The following is an 18796-nucleotide window of genomic DNA, read 5'->3' as shown; positions in this document are numbered from 1 at the left end:
TATCGTTTCTCCAAGCTGTTGAAAGAGAATGTGATTAAAGTTACAGACAACACATTCAGAATTATATGCCAACCCCATCCCCCAAATGAGAGACCTGGAAATACTTAACTGAAGGGTTACGGAGCAGTACAGAAAAAAGGGAGAGTGGCAAGAGAGAAAGGACTATGTATCAAGAGCTCTATAAAACGTAGGAATGGCAACAAAAAACCATGAGAAGGGCCGCACACTTCTATACAGAGTAATAAATATCATGAACGGTGCTCCTAACACAGAAAACACATTTGTTGCCTACTATGTGAACTGGAAAAAGGATACCTTAGACCAGTGAATACAATCATATACAAAACAATCTGTGGAGCACTCAAAATGTAAAACTAATATTCTAGATCAACAGCAATGGATTCTTACGTATTCCATAGTTAAATCCGAATGTCCCAACTCCAGAATATGGTGGGTGTACTGACACATGAAAAGGCAAATGTGTACATCTGAAATTTAATGAATATGTACATAAATGCATGTATGTCATATGCAAAGCTAAAGAAGTAACCACACTAAAAAATTGAAGACTGAAAATCCAAACAGAAAATAATAGAAATACATCTCATAGTGACGATCTAATTGTCTAATTCTCCGGCAGACATAGAAAGGAGATATATTTTGTTGCATGGATGGCTGGACGACGTAGAGCTGTGCCTCTTTCATGTATATGCTCCCAACATAGATGATGGTGACCTCTTTGCATCCCTGGAGGATGAACTCCCACGGTATGTGATCATGCCCACTGTTTGGGGAGGAGATTTTAATTGTGTTCTCAATGGTGCATTAGATAGGCACCCGCCCAGATTGGGAACCAAGCCCAGTATGACGTCCAGGCTGGGTGAGGCTATGCTCTGGTTGTAATGTATTGACATATGGCGAGAGCTTCACCTGTTGGCTACAGAGTTCTCTTATTACTTCCCCATACACCACATACGTAGTAGACTGGATTGATCCCTTGTGAACACTGATGGTGTGTTGACCATCCAAGGGGTGCGCTACCAAGTGAGAGTCCTCTCGCATCATGCTCCTCTTTTGTTTAACTGTGGCTTGGGCAGACGGAGGTCCTGTGTATCGCTGCCGGAGTCCAGAATTTAACATAGATACACAACTGGCGATTCAGGGTTACTTTGAAAATAATTGGAACCCCACAGAGTCAAAAGGTGTAGAATGGCGCTTATATGAGAGGAATGCCTTGGAAAGATAAATGGCACTTGGAGGAAACTTGAGCAAGATTTGAGACCCGACTGACCCAACTCCATCGGCAAACAGTGGACTGGGAGGATGAGGTTGCGGAACTCACTGCAGATCATAGGTGGGTCGCCGATGTCTGGGACCGGCTGGACTGTAACACGTGCTGAGACTATTGTCAGAGAGTGCACAGAGAAGGGCATCAATTGGGCTGCTTGTTGGCATGGCATTTTAGAAGTAGGAAACACCCCCATCTGTGATCCTCGCTTAGGCCAGGACGAACGGGCAAGAGGTTGTGGGCCAGCCAGCCAGCAACCTGACTCTGAGAGAACGCTTGGCAGAAGTATACACAGCGCCTGAAGATGAGATGATGTGTTGGGTGAAATGGCGGAGTTCCTGAACAGATAGCGATCCGCCACTTGACAGCTGAGAGTAGGGAAGACCTTGAGGGTGAGATCCAGCTGGACAAACTACAAGAGGCCTTCCACGATATGGCTAGGAGTAAATGCCTGGATCCAGATGACCTCCCAGTGGAATTCTTTCAGGTATACTCAGCAGATCTCCTCCCAAGCTTCTGGATACCCTCCAGGAGGCTATCTTGATTGGAGTCCTGCATGGCGCATGCAGAAGGCATTCATAATAATGCTGCCAAAACACAGTAAAGTTCCTAGTGACCCATTATCTATGCTTAACGTAGATGTTAAGCTTCTTGTGAAGGTTCTGGCAACGCGACTGTGCCGGTTAGTCACCCATTTAGTGCTTACTGATCAGTGTGGGTTTATTCCAGGAAGGGGTACCCATATGAATCTACAGAGACTCTCACATGCCCTACACTCCACAAGCTCTGCAAAATTTGATGCTGTGGTGGTAGCATTAGATATAGAAAAAGCGTTTGATAATCTCTCCTGGATGTACCTATGGGAGGTGCTCCGGAGAATGGGGCTTGTTCCAAGATATTTGGCCTTTGTATGCCTACTATACACAGAACCCAGGGCCAGGGTTTGAACTCGACAGATCAGTAGGGATAACCAGCAGGGATGCCCACAGTTCCCGCTACTCTTTGCGCTCGCCATGGAGCCACTGGTGAATTATCTGCAAGATAAACTCTGTAACTGGAGGATTCTAGTGGGGAACATAAACCACATAGTGTCCATGTACGCAGACGAAATGCTCCTCTACGTGTCTGACCCTGAGTGATCTGTCCAGTGAGTACTGCAACTTATGTCACACTTTGGAAAAGTGTCTGGCCTTTGTGGCAACCATCAAAAAACAGTGCTGTTTCCTGTGGCATCACTAGCCCTATGTGCTGAGGCAGACCTGGGAAACGAAACACTTTCGGTATCTGGGAATTCAGGTGTCACATGTTGAACACATGCAGTACGACCTGAACATGGGGCAACTTGTGGACAGCCTTACCCGATGAGTGATGATTTGGAAATCCCTGCCACTGCCTGTTATGGGACGGGTGGCCTTTAATAAAATGGTACCTAGATGCCTGTATGTAAGGCAGAACTCAATTTGTATTTTACCGGTTACACTGTTTGGGCGGCTGGATGGACTTTTAGTCTCACTGATCTGGGTTGGCAAGCGCAGCAGGGTTAAGCTAGGGATCCTGAAATTGGACTTGGAGGATGGTGGTCTTGGCCTCCCGGACCTCTAGCTATATTATCTAGCAGGATCGCTGCAATACCCAACATTGTGGTGTGAGGATGAACCTAATTTGGAGAAGAAGCTGCTGGCTGCAGTAGCAATTTTATTATCTCCCCAGAGCTTCCTTGACCCAGGGGAGACATGGGGCATGATTTAGAGTGTCGCAGCGGGGTTACTCCGCCACGAACGTGATGGATATTTCATCCGCCTGATTACGATCTCCATAGGCCATAATGAGATCGTAATATGGCGGATGGAATATCTGTCACATTTGTGACAGACTGATCCCCCTGCTAAACGCAAACTCAGCCCTTAGTAGGATCTATTCCACGCGGTTGGCTACCTGTGTACGATGAGGTGAATTCCCTGCTGATTTTATCCACCTCACATTGAGTTGTAACGTGTTGCACTCGTACTGGATGCGGGTTATGCTTTCATGACCCGGATATCGGAAGCCCAACTTTCCCAGATGATCCAACACTGTCTCCTTGGCCTTCTTCCGCTGCCCAAGGAGAACAAAAAAATGAGTTACAGGTTAGTTCTCCTCGGTTTGGTGCTGGCCAGGCACCATATTGCCATTGATTGGGTACAGATGGCGCCCCTGTCATACGACAAATGGAGGACATATATACTGGAATGGGCAGTGATGGAGGAAGTGCGTCTCCTGAGCGTCCATACAGACGAACATGCAGAGAGGGACCTTGAAAGATGAAACGAGGAAGAAGAGGAGGACCCCTCCATGAGGGACCACATGATCATGCTTAATTCCCCCCTCACAGGTGTCATTCACTTAAACTGTATCACCTGGCAGAGTGTGGCCTCCAGTGGTTAATGGGAGTACAGGCCGTGTGAATATGGAATGTATGTCTATCTGAATGACAGTGCTAAGATCTGGCTTCTGGGTCCCCGTCGCTTTTCCCTGCTTTCCAGATCCTCCCCCACCCCTGCTTATGGCTTGCGTGATGCTTTTAAAACACGTCCCCCAGGAGGGTGGATATGGTCTTCTTTGTTTAGTGCCACTGGGGTCCCCTTTGATCCCTGCCCCCTGCCTCTCCTGCTGTAACACAAGCAGGAAAGAAATTTAAAATGTAGTACACCAAACAAACAGATAAACAGCCAAAGATTAACGATACCTCTGCAAAGATATCTTTTTTCTTTGTTGGAACAAAGGACAAACAAGCATTTGCAATACAATGGGCCTCGTATTTTCTTGAATTAGAGCTATTGGCATTGTAAATGCATAACTGGACTTTTCTTTCCACATAAATTGGTCAACCTTCCCGCCTAATTTGGTCCTCGCTGCAACATAATTCCAGTGGCCCTGCATATTAACTAAAGCACTTCCATTCACCTAATTCCTCTATTTGCAGCAAAAAATGAAAATATTGCTATTATTTATTATATTTTTTATATTGCTCCCAAGGCAGATGTAATATGATGGCACAGACTTTATTTTCACAAAAAATGACTTTTGTGGGTTGTGTGAAAAATAATTATGAAAATGTTTCTGCACATGATTCTATTTCACATCTTTTGACAAGTAACAAATCTGAACATTCATTACAAATTTAAATAAAACACACTACACAATGTAAGCCTCCTCAAAACAATGAAGTTAGCAGAGTTGAAAATGTAATCAATATAATATAGAATTTTGTATCCTTCGACTTTTATAAATAACCAAGAATTATAAATCTACAAAAAACAACTTTGAGAACACTACACTTGCATACACAATAATTGTAGCCCCTAAACTGGAATACAAGACGTGTATTGTTTTGGGACTGGGCATGAAGCAAAATACAAACGCTACATTCTTTACACCGGCTCTTCTGAAACTAAATGTTCGATGGCATCTGTCGCTGTAGATACGCATGTTTTGCAATAGCTCGCCATCTGGTGTTGGGCCGGAGTGTTACAAGTTGTTTTTCTTCGAAGAAGTCTTTCGAGTCACGGGACCGAGTGACTCCTCCTTTTGTCTCCATTGCGCATGGGCGTCGACTCCATCTTCGATTGTTTTTTTTCCGCCATCGGGTTCGGACGTGTTCCTGTCGCTCCGAGTTTCGGAACGGAAAGATAGCTAATTTCGGAAGATTTTCGTCGGTATTGTTGCGTTCGGGATCGGCATAGTTAGATTCAACACCGCATCGAAGATCGAAGAGCTCCGGTGCCCTTCGGGGTAGTTTTTCGATCCCCCGTCGGGGCCTGGTCGGCCCGACCGCGTGCTGAAAAACGCCGATGGAACGGACCCCGTTCCGTTTCTGCCCCAAATGCCACAATAAATACCCCTATACAGACCAACACTTGGTCTGTAACCTGTGCCTGTCACCTGAGCACAGTGAAGACACCTGCGAGGCCTGTCGTGCGTTCCGGTCCCGAAAAACACTCCGAGACCGTCGAGCCAGAAGACTTCAGATGGCGTCCGCGCCGACAGCCCACCGAGAGTTCGAGGAACAAGAAGAGGAAGGTACCTTCTCGATCCAAGACTCAGACTCCGAAGGATTCGACGATACACAAACCGTGAGTAAGACGTCGAAAACCACACAGAGGAAGATTTACAAGGCCCAGGGGACGCCACTGCCATCAGGCCATGGCTCCACCCATAAATTCGGTGACCGACCGTCGGCACCGAAAAAGGTCCAAACAGTGCCGAGATCGTCCGACTCCGGTCGAGACACCGGCACGCAGCCTTCTCGGGACCGAGAAAGTGCTGGAGACAAGCCTCGACACCGAGATGCCGGTGTGGACACGGCTCGACGCCGAGACAGCGGCACCGAAGAAGATCGACGCCGAGAGGTTTCGGCCCCGAAAAAGAAAAAAGTCACCTCGGAGCCGAAAAAACACGCAGACAGGGTTTCGATGCCGAAACAAACTGCAAGCGACCCAGCTTCAGGCTCTTATACAGAAGAGCACTCTCTAACCTCCCAAATGCAAAAGCATAGGTTTGAGGAAGAGCTACAATCAACTGATGTGGACCATACGCAAAAGCGTATTTTCATACAGCAGGGGACAGGAAAAATAAGCACCCTTCCCCCCATTAGAAGAAAGAGAAGGTTGGAGTTCCAAACTGAACAGACACCACAACCAAAAGTGGTGAAAAGAGTTACCCCACCACCCTCTCCTCCGCCCGTGATTAACGTCTCACCAGCACAAACTCCATCACACTCCCCAGCTCACACCACCATAAGCCAGGGTGACCAAGATCAAGATGCATGGGACCTATACGACGCCCCAGTGTCAGATAACAGTCCGGAGGCATACCCTACGAAGCCATCTCCACCAGAGGACAGCACCGCGTATTCTCAAGTGGTGGCTAGAGCAGCACAATTTCACAACGTAAGCCTCCACTCAGAACAGGTCGAGGATGATTTTTTATTCAACACACTCTCCTACACCCACAGCTCATACCAAAGCCTGCCTATGCTCCCTGGTATGCTCTGGCACGCAAAAGAAATCTTTAAGGAGCCGGTCAAAAGTAGGGCTATCACACCAAGGGTGGAAAAAAAGTATAAGGCGCCTCCTACAGACCCGGTTTTCATCACTACACAGCTGCCACCAGACTCTGTCGTTGTAGGAGCAGCTAGGAAAAGGGCCAACTCCCACACATCTGGAGATGCACCACCCCCAGATAAAGAAAGCCGCAAGTTCGATGCAGCTGGTAAGAGAGTCGCAGCACAAGCTGCAAACCAGTGGCGCATCGCGAACTCCCAGGCACTACTTGCGCGCTATGACAGAGCCCACTGGGACGAGATGCAACATCTCATTGAACATCTGCCCAAGGACTTACAAAATAGGGCAAAACAAGTGGTTGAGGAGGGACAGACCATTTCCAACAACCAGATCCGCTCCTCCATGGACGCTGCAGATACAGCTGCACGGACAATTAATACATCTGTAACTATCAGAAGGCATGCATGGCTCCGAACGTCTGGATTTAAACCAGAGATTCAACAAGCAGTTCTCAATATGCCTTTTAACGAAAAAGAACTGTTCGGTCCAGAAGTGGACACAGCGATTGAGAAACTCAAAAAAGATACGGACACTGCCAAAGCCATGGGCGCACTCTACTCCCCGCAGAGCAGAGGCAATTACAGCACATTCCGTAAAACACCCTTTCGAGGGGGGTTTCGGGGTCAGAGCACACAAGCCAGCACCTCACAAGCAACACCGTCCAGTTACCAGGGACAGTATAGAGGAGGTTTTCGGGGACAATATAGAGGAGGGCAATTCCCTAGGAATAGAGGAAGATTTCAGAGCCCCAAAACCCCTACTACTAAACAGTGACTCACATGTCACTCACCCCCTCCACACAACACCAGTGGGGGGAAGAATAAGTCATTATTACAAAGCATGGGAGGAAATCACTACAGACACTTGGGTTCTAGCAATTATCCAACATGGTTATTGCATAGAATTTCTACAATTCCCTCCAAACATACCACCAAAAGCACAAAATTTGACAACACACCATTGCAATCTCCTGGAGATAGAAGTGCAGGCACTATTGCAAAAGAATGCAATCGAATTAGTGCCAAACACACAAATAAACACAGGAGTTTACTCACTGTACTTTCTGATACCAAAGAAGGACAAAACGCTGAGACCAATCCTAGACCTCAGAGTAGTGAACACTTTCATCAAATCAGACCACTTTCACATGGTCACACTACAAGAAGTATTGCCATTGCTAAAACTACACGACTACATGGCAACTTTAGACCTCAAGGATGCTTATTTCCATATACCAATACACCCATCGCACAGGAAATACCTAAGGTTTGTATTCAATGGAATACATTACCAATTCAAGGTACTGCCTTTCGGATTAACAACCGCACCAAGAGTCTTTACCAAATGTCTAGCGGTAGTCGCTGCACACATAAGAAGGCAGCAAATACATGTGTTCCCATATCTAGACGACTGGCTAATCAAGGCCCATTCGTTAATAGAGGGCTCAAATCACACAAATCATATCATACAAACCCTCTTCAAACTAGGGTTCACCGTCAATTTCACAAAATCCAAAATTCTGCCGCGAAAGGTACAACAATACCTGGGAGCCATAATAGACACATCAAAAGGAGTAGCCACTCCAAGTCCCAAAGAATTCAAAATTTCAACACCATCATACAACGCATGTATCCAACACAAAGGATACAAGCAAAGATGGTACTACAACTCCTAGGCATGATGTCTTCATGCATAGCCATTGTCCCAAACGCAAGACTGCACATGAGGCCCTTACAACAGTGCCTAGCATCACAATGGTCACAAGCACAGGGTCACCTTCTAGATCTGGTGTTAATAGACCGCCAAACTTACCTCTCGCTTCTGTGGTGGAACAACATAAATTTAAACAAAGGGCGGCCTTTCCAAGACCCAGTGCCACAATACGTAATAACAACAGATGCTTCCATGACAGGGTGGGGAGCACACCTTGATCAACACAGCATACAAGGACAATGGAACGTACATCAAACAAAACTGCATATAAATCACCTAGAACTTCTAGCAGTTTTTCAAGCACTAAAAGCTTTCCAACCAATAATAGTTCACAAATACATTCTCGTCAAAACAGACAACATGACAACAATGTATTATCTAAACAAGCAAGGGGGGACGCACTCCACGCAGTTAAGCCTGCTAGCACAAAAGATTTGGCGTTGGGCAATTCACAACCAAATTCGCCTAATAGCACAATTTATACCAGGGATCCAAAATCAACTCGCAGACAATCTCTCTCGAGATCACCAACAGGTCCACCAATGGGAAATTCACCCCCAAATTCTGAACACTTATTTCAAACTCTGGGGAACACCTCAGATAGACTTGTTTGCGACAAAGGAGAACGCAAAATGCCAAAACTTCGCATCCAGATACCCACACAAACAGTCCCAAGGCAATGCCCTATGGATGAACTGGTCAGGGATATTTGCTTACGCTTTTCCTCCTCTCCCTCTCCCTCTCCTTCCTTACCTGGTAAACAAACTCAGTCAAAACAAACTCAAACTCATATTAATAGCACCAACTTGGGCAAGGCAACCCTGGTACACAACGCTGCTAGACCTATCAGTAGTACCCTGCATCAAATTGCCCAACAGGCCAGATCTGTTGACACAGCACAACCAAAAGATCAGACACCCAGATCCAGCATCGCTGAATCTAGCAATCTGGCTCCTGAAATCCTAGAATTCGGGCACTTACAACTTACCCAAGAATGTATGGAAGTCATAAAACAAGCCAGAAGGCCATCCACCAGGCACTGCTATGCAAGTAAATGGAAGAGGTTTGTTTGCTACTGCCATATTAATCAAATACAACCATTACACACAACTCCAGAACATGTAGTGGGTCACTTGCTTCACTTACAAAAATCTAACCTGGCTTTCTCTTCCATTAAAATACACCTTGCAGCAATATCTGCATACCTGCAGACTACCTATTCAACTTCCCTATATAAGATACCAGTCATTAAAGCATTCATGGAGGGCCTTAGGAGAATTATACCACCAAGAACACCACCTGTTCCTTCATGGAACCTAAATGTTGTCCTAACTAGACTTATGGGTCCACCTTTTGAACCCATGCACTCCTGCGAAATACAGTTCCTAACCTGGAAGGTGGCATTTCTCATCGCCATCACTTCCCTAAGAAGAGTAAGCGAGATTCAGGCGTTTACAATACAGGAACCTTTTATACAACTACACAAGAATAAGGTCGTCCTAAGGACCAATCCTAAATTTTTGCCAAAGGTTATTTCACCGTTCCATCTAAATCAAACAGTGGAACTTCCAGTGTTCTTTCCACAGCCAGATACCGTAGCTGAAAGGGCACTACATACATTAGATGTCAAAAGAGCATTGATGTATTACATTGACAGAACAAAAAACATCAGAAAGACTAAACAACTATTTATTGCATTTCAAAAACCTCATGCAGGAAACCCAATATCAAAACAAGGTATAGCCAGATGGATAGTTAAATGCATCCAAATCTGCTACCTTAAAGCTAAACGACAGCTGCCCATTACACCAAGGGCACACTCAACCAGAAAGAAAGGTGCTACCATGGCCTTTCTAGGAAACATCCCAATGCAAGAAATATGTAAGGCAGCCACATGGTCTACGCCTCACACATTCACCAAGCACTACTGTGTAGACGTGTTATCCGCACAACAAGCCACAGTAGGTCAAGCCGTATTAAGAACATTATTTCAGACTACTTCCACTCCTACAGGCTGATCCACCGCTTTTGGGGAGATAACTGCTTACTAGTCTATGCAAAACATGCGTATCTACAGCGACAGATGCCATCGAACTGAAAATGTCACTTACCCAGTGTACATCTGTTCGTGGCATCAGTCGCAGTAGATTCGCATGTGTCCACCCGCCTCCCCGGGAGCCTGTAGCAGTTTGGAAGTTACCTTCAACTATTTATATATGTATCATCTCAACCTTAAATAGGTGCATACTTAGTCACTCCATTGCATGGGCACTATTACTACAATTCAACTCCTACCTCACCCTCTGCGGGGAAAAACAATCGAAGATGGAGTCGACGCCCATGCGCAATGGAGACAAAATGAGGAGTCACTCGGTCCCGTGACTCGAAAGACTTCTTCGAAGAAAAACAACTTGTAACACTCCGGCCCAACACCAGATGGCAAGCTATTGCAAAACATGCGAATCTACTGCGACTGATGCCACGAACAGATGTACACTGGGTAAGTGACATTTTCATTACGCTTTTAAAGTATGTTATCCGTAACAAATCTCGTTACAGTACTACACAATTAAAAAAACTGGAAAATAAAGGTAACATGAACTTCCTTCAAAACACACCTGTGTTAGGAAGCGGCATCTCAGTTGTAAAAAAGCTGCGGGGGTTTTCTCGGATGAATCCAGATTTCTGCAGCGGTTAGACAAAATCCTCATGCTTTGGGAGAACTGCCCATCTTTCCGTGCAGTGCATCTTCTGTCTAATGTACAAAAGAAGGCAGATTAGAGCGCACATAGCACCAGCCCTGACAGCTGATTGGGCGGGAGGCGCGGTTCGAAGCTTTCCTGCTTGCAAAGTCTACTAAAGTTTCCTGTCTATTAGGCAGAAGTACCAGGTTTTCTTTTTCTGTACTTGGGAACTCAGCTGTGTTTGAGCTATTTAAAAAAAAACAGCACAACCAATAGAAAGCAACAGAAACCTATAGAACACAACAGGAGCTGATGGAAACATGTAGATTTATCGGTTCTAACGTACGATGTAATAAAGCAACCAAAACATCTGCCTTGGAACAGTCAGACATTTGTTTACATAGTTTTAAAAGCGGGGATGGAGCACTGATCATGTTTGAGAGAGTTCTGTGGTTCAGGAAAACAATTTCAGACTCTCCATAGAGTTTTGCAGTCAAGAAGAAATACAAGTTGCACAATCTCCACTGAATATGAGAACTAGGGAATTAGTAAATTACAGTCAAATCCTCCCACTCTGAGGGAATTTGTTGAGAATGGGGGCCAAAAGGATCGTTCAAGTTCATGCTCCATGAAACTTGACAGCACCATGGCCGCCATGGAGCGCAACTGGAAGGGGAGATACAAAAGAAAGAAATAGTGCGCCCACACTAAATTATATGGCCGATTGTGCAATAATCCATGTAACAGGGTCAGTCTTTAATGAGGTAACAAATCCGCCTCAAGGTGGGACAAACATAAAGTATTTACCAACAACATCAAGGGATTTTTGAAAGGCAGGCCCAGTAATGAATGAAAGTGATGGGCATGAGATGGACATGGTTAAAGACCACAGAATAGATAACATGTCAAAAAGCAGTGTTTGCATGCTGCTATGCTCGATCTAAAAAAAGGAGATGCAAATAGGAAAGATTGACCACTAAAAAGCAAGAATTTAAAAGGACACTGAAATAAACAAATGAAAAGCAGTGGGCGGGCTGTAAACCGACATACAAGTATATACAACAGGTCTCGAAAGCTTACCTAATAAAGTGAAGGAAGACAGCATAATCCTGCCTCCGGTCCTGACATAGAATCAGCCAACACCTGCTTTGTTGTGTTTGGGAGGTTAAACTAGGGCTTTCTCAATGCTAAGTCTGTTTTTGTAGGTTTCATTGTGTCTGGAATGAGTTCTTCTTAGAGCTCGTCAGCGTAGCCTACTCCTTAATTAGTGGTCTGGATGCGGTCTGCCTTTCTGACAGACCACATCTGGGCTGATGTTGTGGACCACTGTTCAAGGACTACGCTGCCACACTGATCTGCACCAACAGGGACTCATTACAGACCCAAAGATAGCTACACCAACAGACAGTGACACTAAGGTTTGAGAAAGCCCTAGACTCAATATGCTAGATACTGTGAAACACAGTTTGGCTGAATCATGTACTATACCGGCCTAAAGAATGCACGATCTATGGGGTCAGTGAAACAGGAGGGGATACAAGAGGGTGCTTAATGGAACACAAGCTAAAGACAGGGTAAGCAGGTGGAGGTATTAAACAAGAATGGGATGGTGGCAGTGACAAATAAGATGCACGTAAGGAGATGCATTGCAAGCATCTGCAGAATGAAATTCAGGGAGGGAGTGTAGGTAGGGGAGGGGAAAAATCTTCATCCTGACTTGCACTGTACCAGTGTTCTGTGCCCTGCCCAGAGCTCCATAATCAAAGGCCACACCCCCTCTTTAAAAGCCAATCACAAATCAGCTTCTCCTGTTTGAACCAATACTTCCGACTTGAAGTTACCATATGCAAAGACTGCCATTCCAACATCACCGGATGAGCACATTACCATCCTTTCTGCAATTCAAGTCTGTCCTTCTTTCCCAAGGCTTTTGTGGCAAATCCTCTTGCAGCCAAGGGAGCATTTCTTACCAGTGTACTCCTGTATTTTTGCTGTAGCCACTATGCTAAAATGTAAGAAAGCAGAAGAGAACAGAGATCTAAAGTTGGAGGCACTAGAGAAAGGGAAATTAAATGCCTCATTATAGAATGGATAGTATGCACTGTCAGCAGACATTAACTGTAGGTTATTGTTGGTGTAACTGTTCTGCCAGTCCAGAATTATTAAACTTAATTTCTTCAGTACTGCTACTGTAGACATCATTGTGATATGAGGCTTTTCCACCTTATGGGTAGGTAACTTTGGACATATCTCCTGCTCCTGCCACTGACAGTTCTACAATCCTGTATCATTTATGGAATTCAGGAAGCCAGGTTAAGAAAATGCAAAGCTTTTAGTGCAACTATTAGGACCATCCTGGAATTCGCTGAGGACGCCCAGCATCCATGTGTTGTTGGTTGGTTGCTGTCTACAAAGTCAGTTGCTTGATTGTAGGTGAAGCACTACCTAACGTGAAGCTTTGCACCTTAACATTTCTGCTGCCAGGACCATCCGTCTCTTTTTGCTTAGTGACGTTTTTTCATATTTTCAAAATGCTTTGTTTGAAGTCCAGTTAAAGCTGAACAACTGTGCTTATAATTACCTTTATAGACAATGGAAATTGGAGTAAATACTGGGCTCCAGTTGTTTTTTTTTTACCCTGTATAAGCAGGTTGGAATGTGTTTTAAATTATTCTACAAGCGGTGCTAATATGGCAGATAACAAAACACCCTTATTTAAGTGTAAGCACTTTAAGAGAGGAGGCATGATTAAATAAACTAGACGTCAGATTATTTAGCAGTGTTATGTTTGTGCTGGAAAATTATGTCAAATTATGTCATTCAGAAATGCCTAAAAGGAAGACAAATTCACTAGAGTGTTAAATGATACATGTCAAAATCAACATGTTAGAGGGCAGTTAACTAGCTAGCACTTCTGGATGGGAGATTCAGGTCTGCCTTCATGATTGGCAAGGAGTTGCTAAATGGAAGATGTTTAATAAATGGTTGAAGTACAGAGTATTAAATCGCTTTAATGAACAGTGTACAGATATGTTAATCATATTAACTTCATTGTAAATCACAAATTCTGTTTCATAATGTAACAATATAGTTTTTGAATGTAGACATGTTGAATGTTTAATTTTTAATAACCATCCATTCTGTGCATTTTTAAGGAGCTCTTTCAATATAAGAATTACGTAATTATGTTGTTGCTGCCCTTTTGCTGTCCTTTTCTCATGCATAGCTCCAAAAGTGCTGCATTCATTTGCACATTTCTTACCAGAGCTTAATGCTTTTTTAGGTCTGGCTTTCATCCACCTCTCTTCATCCCCCCACTGCAGCATATAGTATGCAGCAGTAGATCAGCCTACTTTAGCCACTGGCTAACTGCACTTTGCATGATTGCGTTTTGCTCTCTCGCAAGAAGCACATCCGCACACAAGCTAGCCCTCTTCCCTGTGAAATCAGGACGCTTCTGATGAACATTCCATCTTTATCAGATCCCATATCCTGAAAATGCTGTTTCAAATTCCTTTTGGAGTGTTTTGCTGCTATTTCACAGCATACCGGATCAGATTATTTCCATTTGAAATATTCTGTTTTAAGTTATCTTCTTTTCCTTTCTTCGTTTGTTTGTTTGTTTCTTTCTTTACGTCTTTCCTTTTTCTTTCCTTGTTTTGTTTCTTCTCTTTCTTTTGTTCCTTCGTTCCTTCTGTTTCTTTCCTTTTTTTGGCATCTTTCTTTCTTCCTTGCCTGCTTTCTTGCTTTCTTTCTTTCCTTCTCAAAGGCAAGAGACTTGCAGCCAATGCCAGACTGATCGATTTTGTAAGGTCTGTGTTAACCAAGACCTTTTGATGTTACTAAAATTGTGTATATGTTACTTAGAGGAGTTTCAGCCAAACATCATCCATTAGTCTGTGGTTGGTGTCGTTAACATGTTTCTTACACCCACTCCAGGATACTTAAGGGGCAAGGTATCAGCCCACTTCCACTTACGGCATGCAACCCTTTCACAAGGTACCCATCCACACACAGCGTAGGTCCCTTCAGTGTCAGGGAGAACTATGATACTATGTGGGTTTTTTTTAAGACTCAAAGCTTTTTTGCTGGTAGGAGATTTTTTTTTTTAGATTGATGAGAGGACCCTGCATATTACCAAACAATAACGTTTTACAAAAACCATGACAAAACAAAAATAGCCATAATGGCTGCCAGACCTCTTAGCATTGTCAATGCTAGTTTGAAATGTTATTGTGCAAAATGACTTTCTAGGTTTACTGAAGAAGGAGCCGGCTTTGTTTTCCAGATTACTCAGTAAAACACAATGTCAAATCCAAGGTTGAGACCAAAGAAGAAATCCTCCACTTTGGATGTTGCGCCTGATAATTTTGCTGTGAGATCATCTGGGAGACAGGTATTGTAAAACAGTCACCTTTTAAATATTTGTATACTTTAAATTTTATGTTTCAGGGACAAGAATAGAGCTGAATAAACGTCATCAGTAAGGTTTAATTTCTAGTAGAGTTGTATAATTCTAGATCAACATTGTGTAATAGTAGCACCAAAACACGCACACACATACAAATAATAGAATACAAATGAGGTAGCTTTGTAATGTGGGTCTATATTGTCATTTGGGTTCTGGTCGAGTAGTTTATAAATGTCACCTGAACCCCCAGATGGCAGGGTAGGATCATATTACCTATGTTACTGATTATGCATTTCTTGTAGTGCATGATTTATTATTTTATTTTAGTACTCTTTAGAAAGATTTTGAGCTGAATCTTTTTAGTATTCTTTGTTTGAGTGAGACTTCAGATATCTGTCAGTGTTTTGAGAAACCCATGTTTTGTGGGTATTTGCTGAGGATGATGTGCTCATATTTCAAATTAATTTTATGCAACAATGTGCATTATAAATCAGGGTTTAAATTCAAAGTGCATTGTAAGGAAATTAAAAATATGTATTCCACAATGTGCTTTTCTTTTGTGATACATTAAAACTATGGAGCGGGTTTGACAAGACTTATAAACTGAAAGAAAATAATATACAGTGAGGGGCAGTGTAACGTTTTGCTGACAGTGCTCTGGGTTCACAGTGTTTATTCTCGCAAACAAAGGAGAAATCATTGGTAGACACTTGCATGCAGGAGGATCCTGCAAGGAAGAGCTTGTCATGTGTGCTGATTAATTGGCTTAGAGCAGCACTGTCATTGTGGAAGTATTTTTTTAAATTTTTTACTAGCACTGACAGAAAGGTGAAATGCTGTGCTTAACTTTTTTATTCCCTTAGGGAAGAAACATATCCTGCAAATTAATTCAGCACCACCACCATGAATTACAGGAAATATTTTATTAAGGTCTACTTTTGTACTGTCTCCATCTATCAATACATTTATATATAGTCACTGAAAAAAGCAAAGTTTTTAAAACAAAGCAACATTATAGTTAGGTGTAATAAAAGGATCTGTTAAAAAAACATCTTAAAAATTCACTGAACAAAACATAGGTTAAAGTAATGTTTTGCAGCATAAATCTTTTCTGGATTCAAATGCTGTACATTTTTCTGCCCTCTAGTGGTTGGGTCCGGAATTCTCCACTTTTTTTGCAGTCTTCCTTCTATTTTTGTTTTTGTTGTTGTTGGGTGTCAACTGATCCCCCGTTTGGTGTTTCCTGTGACTCTGTATGCCCTCCCCCGGAAGCTCCCACTTTTAGTCTCCATCTTCATATTCATTTTTTCCACCGTTAGGCATGGATGCTTGGCTGAAGGCTCTTCAACAAGGGGAAGAGAAAAGTTCAGGAGAAGTTTGTTAGACGTTCACTGAAGAATTAGATGAAATTGAGAGAAGAACATTAAAGAAGAGAAACCAGAGAAGATTCCTAGAGTGAAGGAGAAGTTTTTCTCAACAGTTTAGAGAATGCCCAGACAGGGGGCTCCCTGTTTGGTGTAATGGAGAAGACTCTGTTCCAGTTTTGCCTGAATTGTCACCTCAGATTCAGGCAAAAAAATCAACACCTTGTCTGCAACCTCTGCCTGCTGATAAATCATCGAAGCGACGACTGCATCACCTGTGCGGGGTTCAAGTCGAAGACACTGAGGGCGAGACAGGCTCACTACACCATGCAGGGACAAAAACCAACTACATCCCTGAGAGACCTGTGTCTGTCGAGTGATGAGGAGGAGAACACAGCTTAAGGTGCTGAGGGTGAAACAACCGATGCCGAACTGAGAATCATTGAGAATTATTGAAGTCAAAGCCCAGACATCCAAAGAAGACAAGACACCACAGGTAAAAGATACACTGACACCCAAAAAAATTCACAGAGTCTCAAAAATCTGATTCAAAGGTGTTACAGGGAGCTTCGTCATCGAAACACTCGCCAAATGAACGCAGGCCCTGAGATAAAGAATGCCTTAAGTCCCTCAATAAGGTCAGCGCAGAAGGAGAGTCTTCCGAAAACACACACTCGTCAAAAGATGGACAAGGTCAAGAAGCTTTGATGTTGAAGAAAGAAAGGTCTTGGTATGAGCAAAGAAACTCGATGACCAATACGTTGTTAAAGGAATCTTTGACGTGAAGTGACATCGACCCTCAATCCAGAAGAACACTCAGCGTAGATTGAGAGAAAGAAGAGACACCTCAAGGCCAAAATGGCTACATTGAGCCAAAAGAAAAAAGACTTTGATGCATCCTTAAAGGAATATAGAATTCCTCTGAAAACTTGGACGCCAAAAGACCTGGCTAAAAAGGATGTTGAAGAAATCGAACCTCCTTTAACACCTAAACCTTTAGAGGATGAGGAAGATCTCTTCAATGAGGAGGAGGAGGAGCAGAAGAAGGATGGACTGGGAATGTTTAGGGGCTCAGAAGAGTCTGAATCCACAGAACCTCAGTGGCAAATACTGGAGACTGACTCCCTTTAAAAAGGGGTCGCCTGTTACCCGTCGAGGTCTTGGTCTTCCAGTTACATTGGGATGTACAACCAGATAAGCAGTAAGGCTGATGACTACTGTGGAGTGCTTCTGGAGGAGAAAAAGTCAGTCATGTTTTTTGCTGGGAACTCTGTTGACATCCCAAGAAAGGAAACAGTTTCTCCCAATGCTGCTTAGTGTCCTGGACCAAGTAAGGGAGGCTATTAAGCAACCCGCCACTTGTACAGCAGTAACTCCAAGGATGACATGAAGAGTACAGTTCTGGCTGACTCACCTCTATGGCACGGAAGACAGCCAACGTCCCGTCAACATCTGGGCCATCTTCTGACAACGAGAGCAAAAGGCTAGATCTCATGGGCAGGAAATTTGAACGCAGCACAGACAATCAATGATACATTGCAAATTCAGGCACCCTCCTGAACAGGCATTACCAGCACTGGGAGGAAATGGGAGAGTGTATTAAGCACCGGCCAGAGCAATACAAGGAGAGAGCTGCACACCAGGCAGGCGAGGGAATAATATTGCCAATACATGCCGGATATTGATCTAAAATAATTCTAGCAGTGAGGAGTCCAATTCCATAAAGTAGGGTTGTGGGACCATCAGTGTGAGGTTAAAATAAATTGTTCAGTAGCCATGGCAGTATCACATTTTGGCGAGGGCTATCCTGCCTTTTACATTTATGGGTAGTGCTTTGCAAAATTCAGCCCAGCTACTGAGGGAGAGCAGGGCCGACATTAGATTCCTGTCTAAGAGGCAAGGTTCTGGACGATATTTTTGGATCCCAAGTTCACTAACAGTAGTTGCTTTCCAGGAGATTCCTGAGATCTGCTCCTAAAGTGGTGCCCCCTGTGGTCTCTGTCCTGATTGAGTAGGCCATTGTCTTTGCCATTTTCAGTTTGGGCCCTGATATTCGGCTGAAGTCTTTAAGTGAGGCCATTGCAGAGTCCAGGTCCTCCCCAGTATTCCACAGGAACAATAATATACTGTTGGTATATAACAATCTGTGTATACTCTCAGCATATAACAATCTGTGTATGCTATCCAGTGCCTGTATGTATACAGTATTCTTTCTGTAGCCAGAGCAAATGCCA

At 43.7% G+C, this 18796-nt stretch overlaps 1 protein-coding gene across 6 annotated transcripts in view; it reads left to right on the top strand.

The window, feature by feature from the left end:
• The window catches only part of KDM1B (lysine demethylase 1B), a 639352-nt gene that overhangs the window by 25607 nt on the left and 594949 nt on the right, over positions 1–18796 (top strand). For all 6 annotated transcript variants that reach the window (XM_069218247.1, XM_069218264.1, XM_069218273.1 and 3 more), the window contains one exon: positions 15076–15183. In XM_069218247.1, coding sequence (XP_069074348.1) covers positions 15094–15183 — 90 coding nt within the window. In that variant the 5' untranslated portion in view covers positions 15076–15093. Of the gene's footprint in view, positions 1–15075; positions 15184–18796 lie in introns of those variants that run through there.

This window comes from Pleurodeles waltl, chromosome 2_1 (assembly GCF_031143425.1).
Source record: "Pleurodeles waltl isolate 20211129_DDA chromosome 2_1, aPleWal1.hap1.20221129, whole genome shotgun sequence".
Classification (NCBI taxonomy): Eukaryota; Metazoa; Chordata; class Amphibia; order Caudata; family Salamandridae; genus Pleurodeles; species Pleurodeles waltl.
Note: the sequence above shows the minus strand (reverse complement) of the source record. Positions and strands in the feature narration are given on the sequence as shown.